The following is a 20,685-nucleotide window of genomic DNA, read 5'->3' on the forward strand; positions in this document are numbered from 1 at the left end:
CAGATCGGGGTACCGACCAAACATGCACCTGGAGAACAAGTAAACGACTATTTGGCTATAAGTGATACAAAGTTGAATCTGGTAAGTGATCCAATGAGACAACTGGAAGTGAACGGCTCCTGCCCCACAGAACAGAAGAAAACTTAGCGCCGCCACCAGATAAGCACTATTACAAAGAAAAATGAATAGTTTGTGATACGGGATGAAAATTAAATACCCATAGCCTAAATTTATTGAATTAAAACCAGCACTATTATTCTTTGGCTAATTATATGTTGACTTGTTATTGTATGGGGCAATTCTGTAGATTTATATTAAAGTACTTCTTCTTTAACGGGATTAATGCTTACCGTCTGAACCTACCTATCCCTATATAACGTGCCAATAATCTACCACTACTTCTACTACATATTTCTTTGAACCTAAAAACATTTCTTTCTATCAGTCTAGTTGTCAAGAGCTTTACCCGACTATAACAGGGGAAAAAATAATGTGGCACCAGATAACTATGTCTATGGGGAAACTATCCGACTCCTATCTCTCTACATGTCACTCTTCTACATAGACGCGACAGTCATATTTGACATTATATGACCAAATATGGCGTGCATTTTCTCTCGTTGAAGTTTTAAAAAAGGATAGACTGCACAGTCCTTAACGCTGAGTTTAAATTTCCCTCTCATAGTAAGGCTAAGGGCTAACCCACACCTCAGACTGACTCCGACGACCCCGCACTGCCGTTCTCTGCCGTCCTCCGAATAAAAACGTCGGACATGGACAAAATACTAAGAATAAAGAGAAGAGCCGCTAGACCTACCCATACCAAGCACCCGACGTCCTCTGCCGGTTTTTTTGTTTTTGTTTTGAGCTTGGTATAGGTAGGTCTAGCGGCTCTTCTCTTTATTCTTAGTATTTTATCGGTGCCCGACATCTTTATCCGGAAGATGGCAGAGGACGGCAGTGCCGGGTCGTCGGAGTCAAGTCACGGGTGTGGGTTAGCCTTTATACTATTGAGCAGACTCCGGTGTTACTATGAGTCAAAAGGGGTAATACTTCTAGTGTGTTGCATCACTGTGTGTCAAAAGGGTAAACATCTCTAGCCTGTTGTATTACTGCATGGGAAAAGGGTAAATATCTCAAGTTTGTTAACTATTACGTTTCTAACCCATGCTTCTCGTATCACTGTGTCAAAAGGGTAAAAATCTTTAGTTTTTTGTTGTTGTTGTTGTTGTTGTTGGTAATACTGTAAAAAATCAACAAGAAGGAAACTGTCATGGTTCGGATACACTGCCCGCCCTTGATAACCCGTGCAAGACCGTCATGTAGGGTACTCATTGTGAAGGGATAGAGGAGGAGAGGAAGACAGAAGAAAAAAAAACAACTATGGCAAGACAACATCAAAGAGTGGATAGGCCTGGACCAAATGATAGGGTGCGCTTGACTAAGAAGTTCACAACATTACATCCGGAAATATAACGGACCAACACACAAAACTATGTGTAACCTTAAACGTTTACAGATAGAACGAAGATGACGTCACTCTTGTCTTTGTTATTGCTTTTTACCATCCATGTTTATGAGCAAATCTCACTTATCTGTATAGATAGTATGCGCTTGGCTAAGAAGCTCATAACATTGCCATCCGGAAGCATAACGGACCAACACACAATACTATGTGTAACCTTAAACGTGTATCGTCTGGTTCCTGCAGCTTAGTGAGAATTATTCATAAACGTGGATGGCCAAAATAAATAAATAAATAAACAATAACAAAGACCCGAGTGACGTCAAATTCATTCTATCAATATAACCTTCGAGAAAAGGCCAGAGACCGTGATGAATGACGTGAGGTTGTGAAGTCCACATCCTGCATGTCCCCCAGGCGTATCAACTGGTCATGGGATTGAGTGAGAGCATAGCCATCGTTAACTTATAGCCTGACACTGACCAAAACTGACGTCAAAATGCCAGTCTTTGGCCACAAAAGAAAACAAATCGTGAGTTTTATTCAATAGATAGTATGCATTTGGCTAAGAAGCTCACAACATTGCCATCCGGAAGTATAACGGACCAACACACAAAACTATGTGTAACCATGAACTTTTATAGCCTGGTTCCGACAGTTTAGTGAAAAGTACTCATAAACGTGGATGGCAAAAACAATAACAAAGACCTGAGTGACGTCATCTTCGTTCTATCTATAGTTCAACCAATTGATTCTCTTGTTTCCTTGAGCTCTATTAATGACAACTCACTAGACGCTACGCAAATCTAAAAATGACGTCAAACTATAAGTCCTAGAGGCTTCTAGTGTCAGGGCTATAAGTTAACGATGGCTACGGTGAGAGAGAATGATATCAACTGGGTGGATACAAAAGCTCGAGACCGTTCATTCTTCTTACTCTTGTTAACGATATTTTGTCATCCAACCAATGAAATGGTTTTCCATTTGCTTTTGTTCTTCTGAGACCGATCCAAATAGTTGTGGAGTAGCTGTTGGTGTAATCTGTAAAAAGTAAAAAAAATATATTATGAATAATTAAAGAATATATAAAGGGTACGATATTGACGTCACTCAGTTCTTTGTTATTGTTGATAGCCAATTTTGTGCGTTGGTACGTTATATTCGGCTGGTGGATATTATGAGTTTTTAAATGTTTTTTCTTGATTTTTTTTTACCGAAACGCACAGCATCCATTGGTTTAGACCGCCGCTTGGGCGACAAGTTTTCGCAAAATTCTCTTAACCAGACTATTGATGCTATACGTTTAAATTAAATATTCGCATCCTGTGCCCACGAGACGAAGCGTGCCAAAACAAGTGTCTCGACAAAAAGTAAGTCGAGACAATTTCGACATAAAGTACGTGAGTGACTTTATTTATTTTTATATGCTCTAACCAACATTATCGAACACTCTCGTACCTACAAGTACCCACCAACACTCATGAATGTATATATATATATATACTCCTTGGCCAAGGAGTTCACAACATTGCCATCCGGAAGTATAACGGACCAACACACAAACTCTGTGTAACCATGAACGTTTATAGTCAGGTTAATACAGTTTGGTGAGAACAACTCACAAACACGGATGGCAAAAACAATAACAAAGGCCTGAGTGACGTCATCTTCGAACTATATATATATATATATATATATATATATATATATATACATACATACATACATACATACATACATACATACATACATACATACATACATACATACATATATGTAGGTATATAGATATAAAATTGTGTATATGTTTGTCTTTGTGTCTATATGTGTTTTAGTTTGAGCTAAAAGTCAAGGTGATGATAATATTGATAAGTACAGAAGTGTGAAATAAAAAAAGAAAGAATTGAAACAAAAAAAAACGTACAGTCCATTTTATTGATTTATTTGCGCATGTGTGTTTATATATATATATATATATATGTGTGTGTGTGTGTGTGTGTATGTGTGTGTGTAGGTGTGTGTGTGTTATCAACTTAACTGTAAAAGCCACGATGACCTGGCTTAATATTATTCTTATTTTTCTTCATGACCTTTTTTTAGGCAGCAGAAGAATAACTAAAAGAGAAAAAAAAAAAAGACGAAATTTCTCACCATTGAAAAAGTCCTGTTTCTCTTTGTTGTCAATTCTAACCAGGTCACCTTGGTAACCATGGCAGTATTTTCTAGCCTCATCCCAGGTCTGTTTGGGCGATTTAAAGTATTTGAGGCATTTCTGTTCGTTGTAGTATAGGGTCCACCTAGGATCGCAAATGAGGTCACCTATTTTATGGAGCAAAACAGAAAAAGACATTATATGAATGATAATGATGATTATTATTATTATGTTGTTGTTGTTGATGTTGTTATTGTTCTTGTTATGGCTGATGATGATGATGATGATGATGATGATGATGATGATGATGATGATGATGATGATGATGATGATGATGATGATAGAGTAACAGTTATAATGATGATAATAATAATAACAATGATAATCAAAATGATGATTATGATAACACTCTCAATGAAATTGATAATAGTAATAATAATAATAATAATAATAATAATAATAATAATAATAATAATAATAATAATAATAATAATAATAATAATAAAAATAATAATAATAATCTCGACTTTACACACCCCAGCCGCCACGCTTGGCGTTTGATAAAGAAATTGGACCCAGATCGGAATTTCGCGAAGGCTGCACCGGAATGCGAGGCAGACACAAAAGGCAATTCCACGTCGCGCTGGGAGACGTCACGAGCAAAGTAAGGAAATTGAAGAATGGGGTCCCTCAGGGGTCGGAACTTGCGCCAATGTTGTTTAACGTTTACATTAGCGATATGCCGAACACTTCCGCCCTGAAGCTGGGATACGCAGACGACTGGGCACTCGTTACTCAGAGTAAAGTGTGGACCCGTCTCGAGAGCGTACTCAGCGAGGACGTCACCAGACTCAAATCCTACTTTGACAAGTGGTACCTGAAGATGAACACTTCAAAAAACCGTGGCCACTGCATTTCACTTATGCAATGGTTGGCACACCCGTAAACTGAATGTCCTAGTCGGGGAACAGCCACTCCCATATGAGCCGCGTCCAAAATATTTAGGGGTGACGTTGGATCGCAGCCTTACCTATCGGGTTCATCTCGAAGGGGTTGCCCGGAAGATAGAGAAACGCAACAGTCTTCTGAGGAAGCTGGCGGGATCGACTTGGGGCGCTAGCCAAGCGCTCCTGAGAACATCCGCCCTGGCACTATGCTATTCCACCGCGGAGTATTGCGCTCCAGTGTGGGGTAGAAGCAGAAACGTTGAGAAGGTGGATGTAAAACTTCGCAAGTCGATGCACATAGTGTCGGGAACGCTAGCAACAATCCCTAGAGAATGGGGCCCGATAATGGCAGCAATCCAGCCCCCCGATGTCCGGAGGGAGACCATTACTGGAAACTGTCTGAGTAAGATCAAAGAGAGAGGGAATGGGAATACCCCTCTCATGCGCATAATGAACGGTGCCCCCGTTTCGAGCCGAAATAAGTCCCGGCAACCCTTGTACGCAGAATCCCTGACTACGGACAGAGCTGCACATACGAGATGGAAGTCGGTTTAAACGAATTCAATCTCTCGTGGGGGCGGGGACCTACACTCCTCTAAGCTTGGTGAGAAGTTGCCAGGCTTTGATACCAGTAAGAGGAGACACTGGGTAGCTGCGAATCGGCTTCGGTCGAGGAGCTGCCTAACGGCCGGTGCGTTACATCAGTGGGGTCTAACTTCCTGTCCAATATGTCCACGCTGTGGGCAAGAACCCGAAACGGCAGAGCATCTAGTCGAAAGGTGTGTTGTGACGATGCTACCAGGCGGGTTCGCGACGGTGCACGAATGCGGACCGGACTTTGCTGATTGGGTCGATCGTCATAACATAATAGTGTGAACCATAAGAAGCTGCTGCCTTTTTAGTCTCCACTCTATTCAAGATTCCGAGTCACGCACTGCGCCGACTCGTGTGTTGGAGACATCACTGCGCGAAGTAGTGAGAGAGTCAACACCGTGGTGCAAAGCAATCCCAGCTCCAGTTAATGCTATATCCATTAGTATCGCGACAGCTGATTGAGCGAGAAACTAGGTCGAATTATACTATCTTCAAATAGCGGAAAACCCCTCGACTTGTGCCAGGATCTGAGAGCTCCACCGTTGGACTGGGGGGATGCGCCAAATTAGGTTCAAGGTTCAAAAACGTTTATTTTAGGCAATTGCCAATGTAGGGTAACTTCGGCCATCCAAAATATTACATTAACTGTCAAAAACACTGATCATTGTTAAGTTTATTTGTAAGCAGCAAAGAAAAACATCATAAAACTTTAAAATGTGACATATCAAACCCCCCACCTCTTTTTCACGATTATTGAATAAAGTAATTCTTTGCAACGAAGCATTGTGGACGAATTTACCAACATTTTTCTTGCTTGTAGTGCCGAGTTGATGGTTACGTGTGAATGAGTGTTTATTTGTGTGTGTGTGTGTGTGTGTGTGTGTGTGTGTGTTTGTGCGTGTGTATTTGTGTCAGTCAGAGAAAGAAAGCGAAGACTGTCAACAGTTATACTTTTGGTGTGTTTTTAGATTTTTAAGTACTTAAGTGGAGTGATTTTTTCTTTGTGATGCTTTAAGATCTGAATCTACCTTTTATTTGTGCAATCATTAATCGTATTCCACTGATTTCCATTATTTGAGATATACTTTGTTTTGTTTTGTTAAACAATGAATTGCAATGAATCAAGTTGACTCTTTACTTCACCGACCGTTTGGGAGATTGACACTAGATGACAAATTAGAAATAAAAAGACTAGTTCCTCACCAACCAACAGATTTTGAATTAACACAGGTGTGGAAATCTCGAAAACGCTCTTTTTCAGTGACATGGTATGACAGGCATGAATGGCTCACAGTTAGTTTAGTCTTTTGTTTTTATTGTCTACTTTTTACAGATACAACAAACACTGACAAATCATGGACATCTATAGGCTATAGTGACCTTAACCACTTCCATCGTATTTCTTAACCTCCTGAACGTTGTTTTAGCACCCTTAAAAGAGTGAAATTTTTTTGTTGCGAAATTCAATGAGACAGGAGTGGTTAAATTCATTAATGATTCTGTCAATTCACAAAGCTGAAATATATGCCATTCCAGATTTCAATAAACACATTATAAAAAGATTTGCAGAGATGAAACATCGCAGTGCAGATTTGTTTTACAAGTACTAAAAGTAAGTAATTTCTGTCATAGGTTTTTTTTCCTCTTTTGATTTACATTTATAACATATTGATTGCATTATCTACCAAATCCAATCCTTTAAATGGTGGACAAAGAATAATTACAAAGACCTTTTCATACGGGACTTGTATCTCAGTGTTGTGGCTTGTTGTTTTCATGAATTATTTGTTTTTGTGAGTTTTGTCCACTCGTAGAAACCATCGACCCTCCCCCACCCTTCCATAAAAGAGAGTTTTTAATATGTCGTGCTCTCTCCTCTTAACCGTGTTCACTGTATTAGAATTTTTTTTCTCATCATGGCACCACCATATGCCGTCAATACGCCACGCCGCTGAGTATGATTATGTTGGCTCTGGAGCTTGTTTAGCAGAAAATTGGGAATGTTATACATTAAAGCATTGCTTTAATCAATCCTAGAAAATAAAAAGGTTGAAACAAGTGTTTGAATAGTGTTTTGATCTAAAGATCTAGCAAATTTCAAAGGACAAAGTTTTACATAAGCCGTCATGTCTCATGGTGAACATGGAGTCAAAATATACTCATAAGTTCTTAGTTTTGTCCGTAAAATAAACTTTTTCGTTCTCAATTACCAGAAAATAATGATTCAATGTTATTTAAGATTTTTTTCGGGTCGTAATATAGAATTTCTGTTTTTTCTTCGTTCATTTTTTATTTAATTATGACCATCCAGTTCTTAACATCATTCACTCAGTTCTCCATTGCTTGAGCCAATAGGCTCACATCAGACGGCTTGCACGATTTATAAGGCTGAATATCATCAGCGTACATATGGAAATTACTGTCATACCTTCTAATAATATCGCCTAATGGTTGCGTGTAAAGTGTGGAGAGTAAAGGCCCCAACACTAAACCATGAGGTACTCCATACATTATTTTAAAAGAAGAGGACTGATTCTCATTTACAATTATTGACTGTGAACGATCATTTAAATACGACTCAAACCACTTCAGTACATTTCCAGACAGTCCAAATGATTCAGAGAGGCGTTTGACAAGTATCGAGTGGTCGATCGTGTCAAACGCCGCACTCAGATCCAGAAGAGCAAGAATAGAAACTTTGCCTTCATCAACCGACGTGGTAATAGATGCAGCTGTTCATCAGCGCTACACGTTACAGATTACGACGACGACGACGACGAGGACGACGGCGTCGACGAGGATGATGATGATGATAATGATGATGATGATGATGATGTTGATGATGATGATGATGATGATGATGATGATGATGATGATGATGATGATGATGATGATGATAAAAATAACAATGGCTATGATAGTGATAAAAAATAATAATGAAACTAATAATAATAATAATTCTTATTATTATTATAATAACAATGATAATGATATGAATAATAAGGTAGTATTGATAATGGTGGCGATGATGATCATGAATATAATGACGTTGATGAAGATGAAGATGATGATTACGACGACGACGACGACGACGACGACGACGGCGACGTCGATGATGATGATGATGATGATGATGATGATGATGATGATGATGATGATGATGATGATGATGATAGGCATAATAATAACGATGATGATGATGATGATGATGATGATGATGATGATGATGATGATGATGATGGTAATGATGATGACGATGATGATGATGATGATGATGATGATGATGATGATGATGATGATGATGATGATGATGATAATAGTCATAATGATGATGATGATGATGATGATGATGATGATGATAATGATGTAACTACCCACCATTGACAAGAATAACCAATGATAAAATAGCAGAGGCTGTCAAAGGAACAATATTCAAGCTAACCGAAACCATGACGAAAAAGAATTATAAAACACTGAAAAACTTCCCTTGAGATTGACGAAAATTTGGTTCTTTTTGCTTATCTAATTCAATTAGTTACAAAAAGGTAATTGTCAAAACACTGGAAATGGGTACCAATATTTATCTACATAAGAAAACCTTTACGCGACAAAGTTTGATCAAAGTGACAATTGTGAGCAATCATATCACAACACATTACACACAAGATAACCAGAGTTGGAAGTCGAACGAAGGGAATCACTAAAACCTGCACACAAAAAATCAACTCGAAGTAAAGCTAAGTTAGACGATTTTATAATGTTTTTATGTTGAGATTATATTATTATTCCTAGTAAAATTCTCTTTATACTGATAATACTACGACCCAATAACTCAAAAAAAAAAAAAAGCATAAGTTTCATTAACAGGTAATTTATACATTAAACATTGAAAACATTTGTTGGGTTTTGTTTTGTTTTTTTTCATTTTTGATAATTACTGAGATAACGATGATAATGAATATTATGGTCCGTTCAACAACCCCTGCGCACTCGTTGGGGTTGATATCTTTATAATCTTCTGATGGATTGTAATGATAATTGGATGGAACACTAGAACTGTTAGTGACGTTAAACCGATTGTTTGGGGGTTTTTTTCTTTTGTTTTTTGTTGTTGTTGTTTGTTTTGTTTTGTTTTGTTTTGTTTTTGCATCGGCTACATTACCATATTTTGGTTTGGGATTTTTATTCTTTACGGTATATTATAAAAATGAAGGGTCTGGGATGAGTGAACATTTAGATGGTTTACAATAACAATATTATACACAGAGAATTCTGTTGTGATTACGATCACTGAACTCCCCACAGGATTGGCCAGGGGATTACTTTTCATGAGATTCATGTGCTCTACCCTCTATCACTGCCATCCTGGGTTCAACATGAAACAGCAAATTGTACACATTGCATACACTTGACATAAACAATTGTTACAATTAATATTTAAACGCCAAAGGCGTAGCTTCCTTTTATGATTTCTACATTCATAAAAATTGATAACAATGTGGATTAAACATAAAAATTGTCAAAATGAAAGAGTATAGCACTGAAAATTTACACGTATTTCTCCAGATAGTCGAAGCGCAGAATTCTTTTTCGTGGCATGCGGCGAATAGCAATACATACGAATACTATTAGTAGATGAGAGTGGAGATGTCAAATGAATAATAATTTGAAACTTTCTACAGCACAAAACATACATGGAATCTGCTTGGTGTTAAAAATAAGTTTAGATTCACTGATATCTCAAATTATTTCATTCTACCCCCCCCCCTTCCAAGTGATATAATTCAAGAATATCAGATGTGAACCGTTCTCGATGGCGATTGGTGGCCAGTCGATTTTCGTGACATGTCTTGTGCGCGGGGATTATGTCTTTGTGAAAGGCAGTTCTCCGCGTCCTTTCTAAGACGGGCATAAAAAATTCGGAGATCTCCCTGGTTTCTGGCATCAATGTCTTTGTCCGAAAACATTTATTAGCACCTATCTGACTGCTTGTGTCGTCCAATATGTGACCCCTCGCCTCAAAACGGTATTATGTCGGGATGATTAAGATGCTAAAAATTGAATTTATAATAAGAAATAACAGACTTAAGTTGAGTTTGTATGATTTACGGAGGAGAATGAATATCATATTTCAGGGTATCGATACTATTAATTCATAGCATTGACCAGTTTAGCGTTAATTTCGGCTTTTTAGCATCTGGTTCATCCCGACATAATACGTTTTGAGACGTTGGGTCACATATAGTATATGTGCGTTGTCCAACAGGGAAGAGATAAATCAAAAAGCGATGTGAGCCTGTTTTCGATGCTGTGAAGAACCATATATAAATGCTCTATCTTTTTACACTATTTGAAACAACCCAAAAATATTTGCTAAGCTACGCCGCTGAACGCAACTTTGTTATAATTAATTTTTGCACGGAAAAGAGAATAAAAACACGATTACTGTAACTGTAAACATTTTAAAGTTTGATTCATATTTTATTATAAACGTTGTAAATATCAAAGAAATTCTGCATTATGAGATAACTGGACTATCACTATCGGTATTCAAAATGTGTATCGTTTCTTGAAAGATAAGCCCACATGCAAAAAAAAAAATAAATCACGTCACTACATTTCTTAACTTTGGTGGATTGACAATTCGTTTAATTGGGAGAAGCTGGGTGGGGTTCCTGGCCTCCCATAGTGGGAAGGGTGGCAATTACTGTGTCTTCTATCCCCATATATATGTTTCCAATTTGCTTTCTGTCTTTGTCTTGGAATGAGATTACTAGGTTTTGTCTTGGCCATGGCTGTAGTGCTTGGCTGGGAGGGAAACAGTTAAATGCATAGTTATTATTAGTTATTATTTTGGGAGATTATTTTTTTCCTTATAAATCATCTCTTTGTTATGTATTTATTTGTTATTTTGAATGTATAATGTAAGCATTTGACTGTATTCCTCTTAGTGGGGACTTGTGCTGGTGTATGGGTGAGACTTTTAAGTGATCTCAAACTAGGTACATTGATGTTGTGCTCTTGGAATCTACATCTGCTGTTTCCTATTTAACCAATTCCTCTTTGTCTTATTTTTTCCTCAAGTCCTTGTAATTCTAGAATCTTTTTACTATCCAATTTTCTTCCTTTTTACTGGCGCTGATATGACCTAAAGGTGTTGCAAGCGCCGTAAAACCCTTAAAAACAAACAAACATAATTAGGAGAAATACTCTTTGTGGGACAGTCGGATTAATGATTGATATGAAATAATGTTATCAAAGGTAAGCATTTCAAGCGAAATGTATTCCCAGTACAAAGCATCCTTATCTCAAAACTGATTCAATGCCCATGAATTTTAATTCTCTTCTTATCGACCATTTTCAGGATTTTTCCCGAAATATCAACAAAAAATTAATATATTTACACTCAAACTCAGAAGCACTAAGGACATACTATACATAATTGTGTGCACCAAAAACAAGCTTTACAAAAACTGTATAATATATTATGGCTATACTAAAGATACAAGACAAATCTGAAAAAGAAAAATGTTGGCTAAATCGTAACGAATGTGATTAAAATTATGAAGAGCCCTGTTGACGAAAGCCTACTTCATACTAACTACTCCCGGAACCTATCTTTATCTGAATTGTCAACATCATTAGGCCTATCTTTAAACAGTACACGGTCTGGCGTAGAAAATGTCAAAAATGTGTCAATTTTGTCAAGTTCACTATGTTTAATTAGATAAGATCTCAACTTAGCTATGAGAGGTCAGAGTTTTGATCACGAGGACGATCTACGAACTACTTCCTTTTTAGAAACAGCTCTTAGCCTCAGAGTATAACAAGAGGTATTCACAATTTACGTCATTGATAAGATACTATGGACTGGAATGTATCATCGGCGCATTTCATGATTTCGCAACAATGTGTCTCTGATACGCAGTGTTTTGGTGTAAATTATGTATAGCAGTGGCATGGAAAACATACGCATCCTTGAAGACATCCGTTTGAAAGGGACTTTGACGCTGATACACTGGAACCGAGGTTAACAAAATTTATTCAACGATTGCAGACTATTTTCGCTCATTTGATTGGTTTTAAAGTGTAAAATACAGTTGATTGGCAATTAAAAATAATGTTTTGGGGCGCCTGAATACAAATCCAACGGGTTTTTTTTCTTTTCTGGGTCAAATTATCATTGAAACAGATGTAGAACAATACAAATTATTACGATTCGAAGGATAAGGATAAAACTATTTAAATGAAATGATAGCTGGGGCCCCCCTTAGTAAAATAAAACCATTGACAAAGGATTTTGATTTTTAAAAAAACTTTCGCAAAAAGACACGAGAAATTCCACACCAGACGGGTGTCCCCGACCTTTATGAATCTAAAATAGGTACAGCATCTTACTTAAGGCACCTGGGACAGGTTTGGGGGAAATGTTACCTGTCCGTTGAATGATTAACCATTTCTAGCCTGAGCTTCAAAGTTGAAGAATATATTTAACAACATTTTGCCATATTTGAAAACCGTAAGTCTTGCACTTACCTTCAATGGGCTTTTAAAAACATTTAAAATTACCAGAATTCAACAATAGTAGAAGTGGCTGCTTCTTGTGTTAAAAGAAAAAAGAAATAGACATCAAAGGCAGTTAAAACTTTGAAATTTCCAATGATTTTTTTTTTTTTTTTTTTTGCATGCTTTCTACGAAGAGCTAGATCTAATGAATGTGACTGTGGAATTATCCCAGGTGTGGAATTCCCCCACCTTACCCTAAAAAAGTACCTTACCTACCATACAATTGGTCCCGAAATTTCCAAGAATCTTACTTGGAGGGGTGGAATAAACGTGTTCTTTCATTTCTTTGTATTTATTAAACTCGCCTATCCCCCTATATCTGTTTTCAGAGTTGCTTCCTGTCTTTGTCTTGGAATGGGATTACTTGGTTTTGTCATGGCTCTTGCCGGAGTCCTTGGCTGAGAGGGAAACAGTCAAATGTATGGTGTTAATTTTGGGAAGTTGTATGTTTTCCCTTGTACATCAGCTCCCTGTTATGTACTGATCGTTTTATTTTATTTTTATTTTGAACATTTATAGTAAACATTTGAGTGTATTCCTCTTAGTGGAATCATGTGCTGGTTTTCGGATGAGACGTTCATGTGATCTCAAACAAAGAACACTGATAGTGTGCTATTGGAATAAACGTCTGTTCCCTTTTTGAACAATTCCTCGTTGTCTTACTTTTTCGTGGGTGCTTTTACTTGTGAACGTTTTTACTCTTATCCCCCCCCCCCCCCCCCAACACACACACACACACCTTTTACTGGTGCTGATATGACCTAAATGTGTTGCAAGCGCCGTAAAATTTTTGAAAACAAACAAACAAGGAAACGTTGTTTTTCTCAGAATTTTTATCGCATTCTAATTTATTAATCGTTTTTTATCTTTTCTATACCTGGTACGAGATGTATTCAGTAAATGAAATGTGAAAAGTTTATCGATATCTTTGTAAAGATAAAATAATGCTAGGTAAGATAAAAAGATTTTGGTCAATCGCATTTGAATAAAAATGTCTTGGGTTCGAAGCCACTGGGTAATTTTGATTTTTTTTCTTTCTTGCAATGAGAATTTGGAATGGAAGTTCTTTTTCTTCTTCATTTTCTCCTTCTCGATTTCCTCCTCTTCTTCTTCCTCCTCCTCCTCCTCCTCCTCCTCCTCCTCCTCCATCATCATCATCATCTCCATCATCATCATCATCATCATCATCATCATCATCATCATCATCATCATCATCATCATCATTATTATCATCATCATCATCATCATCATCATCATCATCACCATCATCATAATCATCATCATCCTTATTATTATATTATTATTATTATTATTATTATTATTATTAATTATTATTATTATTATTATTATTATTATTATTATTATTATTATTATTATTATTATCATCATCATTATTTAAAAACATTGCTTTTCATATATCTATTTGTTTATTTATATGTTTATTTAATTTATTTACAAAAGTTATTTGAAATAGGATCGGGTTGATCTCAGCATTGTTCGTGAGAAGTTTTCCATAGCTCGCAGTCAACTTGCTAAAAGAGGAGTGGTTTTCATTGTGAAATATTTGTTATCGTTTTGCGACAATTGGCAAAGAAAGATAATGTATTGAAATAATCTCAAATGAAACTTCTGTTAGATAATTAAGATGATGTTATCATTAAAGTGACACTCCAAAATTTTCCATAAAATTAATTCAAATATGATATCCTGGAACACGCCCGTGCCCACCTCACTTTCCACGATAAGGGTAGATATGTGTTTAATTATTTAATTGTCGTAATCTAAAATGACACGTATTTAATGTTTTGGTCAGAAAAGTCGTCCTTCAAAAATGGACAGATTTAAATGACCCTCATCTGGCAAAAACTCTCAATCCTGGGACCCTGTTCTGGGACTTCCAGAGCTCCCTGGTTTGGGAGTTTTTACCCAGACGATGGTCATTTATGGGGCAGCGTGGTTCAGCGGTACGGTCTTTGCTTCGTACCCAAAAAGTACCGAGTTCGACCACCCGCCGCTCCGCTGTGTGGCCTTGAGCAAGTCACCTCGCCCTAGCTCACATTGCGGCGCTGCACAGCGGCTGACGCCTGGGTTATTCCAGTCTTCCCTTGGAATAGATTGATCCCAAAGACAAATTTCCCCTTGGAGATGAATAAAGGGAATTTTATTTTTTATTTTATTATTATTATTATTATTATTATTATTATTATTATTATTATTATTATTATTATTATTATTATTATTATTATTATTATTATTATTATTATTATTATTATTATTATTATTATTATTATTTTAATCGATCGATATTTGAAGGACGAGTTTTCATGCCAATTTTAAAAAAAATACGTGTCGTGTCATTCTAGAATACGGCAGTAAACTGGTAAATGACACGAGTTTTATAAGTTAGTCTTAAAGTAAATGTTGCTGCTCGAAGCTCGAAGAAATAAATATCAACATGAAATTGGATGTAAGCTTCAATTTAATATTCGAAAACAGATAAAATGGACGTTTCGGGTTTCCCCTTTATCAACGAAACAGGATGAATGAAACACAACAGACGAATGGGAAAATGTGGTAGTGTCGCTGTTAAGATGAATTCATCTTAAAACAACGACACTTCCACATTATCTCATTCGTCTCTAGTGTTTCATTCATCCGATTTTGTTGATAAAAGGGAAACCCGAAACGTCCATTTTATCTGTTTTCGTATATTAAATTGAAGCTTGCATTCAACTTCCCATTGTTAAGTTAGGCTTAAGACTGCAAATTATGTGACCCAACGTCTCAAAGCTGTAGATATTATTTTGGGATAAACTGGATGTCAGAAAGGAATTTTTTTTATCAAAGTGTCAAGATAATATTATGAGAAATTTTGGGTTTTATCAGTTCAGCAAATCATGTTCGTTCTCCCTTAAATTCATTGTTTCAAGTGTGGCCTGATGTTTCGTTATTTTACGTGATTTAAGAATTAACTAAAAATAATTTTTGTCGTTTCTATGGAACTCAATACAAGAGATTTCTTTCTTTCTTATCACAGCTATATATTAAAAACAAAGGATTTATTTTAGTTTTTATTTCTCGCTTTTAAGAATCTATGTATATCCTTTACCCTCATAAAAAAAGAACAATAAAAGAAACAAAATTTAAAAAAAAAACAAAAGCAAAAAACTAAAAACTAAACAACGACAACAACAACAAAACAAAAACAACATCCACACTCCACACACACACAAAGAGAATATCAAACAAACAAAAATCCAACAACCCCTCCACCCTTCCCCATCCCTAAACAAACAAGCTAAAAACAAAACAAGCTAAAAAAACATTTTTAAACAACAATCAAGCAATAAAAGACAAAAACAAAAAACAAAAAAAAAAAAAAAAACACAAAAAAAAAAACACACAAAAAACAACAACCCATAACAAACAAAAAAAAAAAAACAAAAAACAAAAAAACAAAACAAAAACAAAACCAAAACAAAACAAAGCAACAAAACCAAAAAAAAAAAAAAAACCAACAGAAAACAAAAACAAAAAAAAAACAACAAAAAAACAAAAAAAAAAAAAAACAACAAAACAAAACGCAAACAAAAACAAACAAAACAAAACGAACATAATTTAATCAAGAAGGATTTATTTGTTTGTTTGTTTAGGGCCTATATATGATTTCTCTTTGAAGGCCACATGGATACAAGCTTGCTTTTCATACAGTGCGTCTTTTTGTACTGACTATGGTACTTCATCTGTGCTGACACTCTTTCAATGTCCATCGCTGCCGTGTCCATTCACAGATTCTAATCCACACCAGTTGAGTGGAGCTATGCGTAAAATGCCTTACAAATGGACACAAAACAATGTCCAGAGGTTTTCATCATCACCCATCAGTCAGTGACAAAGCTCAACATGTCTGTGATGAAGTCAAATCGATAGAAATTAGACTCGTTGTAGGAGATTTCTATCTACTGGGACATATTTAATAAGAGTTTTCCGTTGTCTCACGAGGCACTAAGTAGTCAAGAATAGCATGATATATAAATACATTTATAAATAAGCTAAATAATATGTCACATGGAAATTATTCATAAATTACAAATTATAATATGTTTTCATCATGACTTTGTAAAAGACAGTAATAATGATTTTTTTTTTTTCTGCTATAGAAATAAAACAGATTTAATAATAACTGGTAGAAGTAACGAGCAGAATGTATCTACTACAATTTAAACGCATACACAAACTCATATATTATAATATATTATAGGAGATAAACAAACACAACTCTCTCTCTCTCTCTCTCTCTCTCTCTCTCTCTCTCTCTCTCTCTCTCTCTCTCTCTCTCTCTCTCTCTCTCTCTCTCTCTCTCAAATAATAATAAACAACGATGCTTCCTTTGGTTTGTACCTCCTTTTTTTTTTTTAGGTCGTTTCGGTTAACTCATAGTTCAAATGAACAAAAACAGTCATTTATTTATTTATATTTGACCCCGTATGACTCCCCCCCCCCCCCCCCAAACACACACACACACACACACACACACACACACACACACACACACACACACACGGTCGAATAATCACTTCGATTCGAAAAGAAATTTTAACTAAAGTAAAAAGCGAATCTTTCATTATAAGATGAGCAGTTCATAGTTCATAGTTCATGGCCGGTTGTCAGGAAGGAGCGCGCGCTAGACGAAACCGAAACTTACAACAACGTAAACTGCAAAACTGAGTGACCATATTTATTGTTTGTAGTGTAGTCTGATTGAATGACTGACAACGAATCCAAATCCTAGCCTTTTAGTTTCCCTCTTTAAAAAATGAATAAGGAGTGATGCAAATATCATTTCAGTCGGGTAATCATAGGTTAAATTTGAACTTTAATAATTCTGGGTCCATGTTCAGACACACATAAGTTATAAATAAGACTTATGATGATAAGTTTCACATCATCATAGTAGTCGTCATACATACCATACATAGTCATGGTACTACCGCAAACTCGGGGACCCAAATAATTTTGGGAGTTTGGGAGGGGGGAAACTTAAACAAAAAAAGTCTAGAGTAGGGGGTTTGGGAGGGGAGAGACTAAAAAAAAAAAGTTTCCCCCCTCCCAAACCCCCAAAATTATTTTTTAAAAAAGTTTCCCCCCTCCCAAAACCCCTAAATTATTTGGGTCCCCGAGTACTATTTCTCCGAATGCTATGGAAAATAAACATGATGGGATCTGTTTCTCCTAACGGTTTCCGTTCTCAAGATGTTTTTTTTTTTGTTATTTGCGAGAGTGTCTGTGTGAACGGGTGAAGTGAATGTGTATGAATTTTTGGGGGTTTTCTTTTGCCAGTGCTTGGGCGCTCTGTATATTATTCCCTCTTTCTGTTAGACTTCTATCTTGAGTTTGTGCTGTCTTTCAACCTCTGTTCCCGTCTTGAGACTTTGGCTAATTTCTGTTCTCTCTTTGATAGTGCAGCGCGAAGTGCAAATGTGAAAGCACCATATAGAGTAGTCGCCATAGCACAACTTTTTGATAAAACAATATATGCCTAAAAAACGCTAGCTTGATGATTCATGAGAATTCCCTGTCCACTCTGTTTGAGCTTTTACTTTTGCATTGACCTCGTGTCCGTAACCCATCAGCTACTGGCGGCTAGCCGACCATTTGGAGAAATAGAGTTATGATATGATATGATATGATATAAGTCCAGATTTATGTAGGCTTTTACAGCCTTTTATCTGCTCTTGTGCATTCGTGAACGTATATAATTCAAGTCTCTCAAAACTGGGCATGCCACATAGTGGAAGGAGGTGTCTGAATTTAACTTTACAAACAGTATTTTTCTGTTTCACAATGAGCATCAAGACGGCACTTGAATGCCTGCAATGAAGGGGCATCGACAACTGTTGCAGGCAGGCGGTTCCATTTGTCGACTACCCTAACTGAGAAAAAGTTCTGCCTAAGGTTTAGAGAACACCTTTCTTTGGAGAGTTTGAATCTGTGTCCTCTGGTGGTGCTGGTGGAATCAAGATTTAGAGGGCTCGTGCTAACATAGTGTAAATTATGTGTGTATTTGTACGCTTCAATTAGGTCTCCTCTGTCTCTCCTATACTGCATGCTAGGTATTCTTATCTTTTTCAGTCTTTCTGTGTATTCTAGATCTTTGAATCCCGGAATGACCCGAGTTGCGCGTCTTAGAACACTTTCTATGAGGTCTTTGTTTTTCTGTAGTCGTGGTGCCCATGCTACATTGCCAAATTCCAAGTGGGGACGTACAAGTGCAGTGAACAATTGTCTCATGTTATCTCTATCAATATGAGTGAACGACCTCCTAATGAGGCCAACGATTCTGTTTGCTTTATTTACTTGGGTTTCTATGTGCTTAGAGAACTTCAGTTCCTGATCTACTAACACACCTAAATCTTTTTCCTCTTCAGTAGGCTGAAGTATGACAGTCTCGCTAGAGTCATGATTTCTCATTGTGTACTGATGGTGCGGGTTTCTATATCCCCAGTGCAAGACATGGCACTTGTCTGCATTAAACCTAAGCTGCCATTTATCAGCCCACTGTACCAAGCTGTCAAGATCACTTTGGAGCTGAGTTATGAACTCTACCTTGTCTACTCTAGAGAACACCTTAGTGTCATCTGCATACATTTGGCAGAGAGAGTCCACAACGTCTGGAAGATCGTTAATAAATATTACAAACAAAACTGGACCGAGGCAGCTTCCCTGCGAAACACCACTCGATACTGGTGCCCAGTCCGAAAAACTGCCGTTCACCCTAACACGCTGTCTTCTCCCAATCAGGAAATCTGAGATCCAAGCTAGCAAACATGAACTGATGCCATATGATCCAAGTTTCTTAATAAGGCGTTGATGTGGAACACTGTCAAATGCTTTGGCGAAATCAAGGTACACTACATCAACAGGTATGCCACTGTCCAAATACCTAGTCCAAGAGTCGAGAGCAGCTAACAAATTAGTGGTACATGAGCGTTTTGATATAAAACCGTGTTGATACTCAGACAGCAACTTTTGTTCCATTAAGTATTTGACTACTTTGTCCCTAATCACGGATTCCATTATTTTGCAAATCACACACGTTAATGATACCGGACGATAGTTACTTGCTTTGCTCTTCTCACCCTTTTTAAAAAGTGGAGTTACATTTGCATCTTTCCAGATGCTGGGCAGCTTCCCTTCCCTAAGTGACTTGTTGAACAACTTTGCTAAGGGTTCTGCTAGCTGTTCTGCCAGTTCTTTTAGTACACATGGGTGTAACCCATCAGGGCCAGAGGATTTCGAGGAGCCTAAATTTTTAAGCTTATTCCACACATCTTTACAAGTGAATATAATGTCACTAAGAGAAGAGTCAACTTCAGATTTTTCACAATCAGGAATATCCCTCACTCTCTCGTTTGTAAATACACTACAGAAAAATGTATTGAGGAGGTTTGCCTTATCTTTGTCAGCTGACACAAGTTTACCGTCACTGTCCTTGAGGTCGGCTAGGCCTTCTTGCACTTTCATCTTACTCTTAGCATAGGAGAAGAATGCCTTTGGATTATTTTTCGCATCTTGCGCTATAGACTTTTCATAGTCTAGAACTGCTTTCCGGCACGCCGCTTTTGCTTGGTTCCTGGCTCTTGTGTAGGCTACCAGTCTTTCTGGTCTAGTGTTCCCAAGTATTTCTTGTATGTCTTTTTCTTATTACGTAACTTAGACATAGCCATCTCACTCCACCAGACAGGTGTCTTGCGTTTGCCTGCAGGCCCTGATCCACTTTTAGGAATACATTCCTCAGTTGCAGTTTCTACAGTCTTTTTGATGCAGTTCCATGTATCATTTGCATCCTTATCCTGAATTTTGGCAAGTAAATTGCTGTCATTCACGCACTTTCTCAGTTTATCAAAGTCAGCTTTTTTGTAGTTATACCGTCTTTCTTTCTTTACTTCAATTTTTGTGCT

The 20,685-nt window shown here is 37.0% G+C and overlaps 2 protein-coding genes across 2 annotated transcripts in view; one reads left to right on the plus strand and one right to left on the minus strand.

The window, feature by feature from the left end:
• LOC144958359 (macrophage mannose receptor 1-like) overlaps positions 1 to 8,896 on the minus strand; it is an 85,237-nt gene extending 76,341 nt beyond the window's left edge. The window contains exons 1-3 of the mRNA XM_078890313.1: positions 8,537 to 8,896; positions 3,617 to 3,784; positions 2,403 to 2,506 (exon numbers count right to left, since the gene is read on the minus strand). Coding sequence (XP_078746439.1) covers positions 2,403 to 2,506; positions 3,617 to 3,784; positions 8,537 to 8,609 — 345 coding nt within the window. The 5' untranslated portion in view covers positions 8,610 to 8,896. The remainder of the gene's footprint in view (positions 1 to 2,402; positions 2,507 to 3,616; positions 3,785 to 8,536) is intronic.
• Positions 8,897 to 17,403: 8,507 nt separating this feature from the next.
• Positions 17,404 to 20,685, plus strand: part of LOC144957836 (DNA replication ATP-dependent helicase/nuclease DNA2-like) — a 51,850-nt gene continuing 48,568 nt past the window's right edge. Inside the window, exon 1 of the mRNA XM_078889297.1 lies at positions 17,404 to 17,576. The gene's annotated coding sequence lies outside the window, so the exon portion shown is untranslated. The remainder of the gene's footprint in view (positions 17,577 to 20,685) is intronic.

The sequence above is a fragment of the Berghia stephanieae genome, chromosome 12 (genome assembly GCF_034508935.2).
Source record: "Berghia stephanieae isolate SIO BIC M18660-M18661 chromosome 12, UCSD_Bste_1.3, whole genome shotgun sequence".
Lineage (NCBI taxonomy): Eukaryota > Metazoa > Mollusca > Gastropoda > Nudibranchia > Aeolidiidae > Berghia > Berghia stephanieae.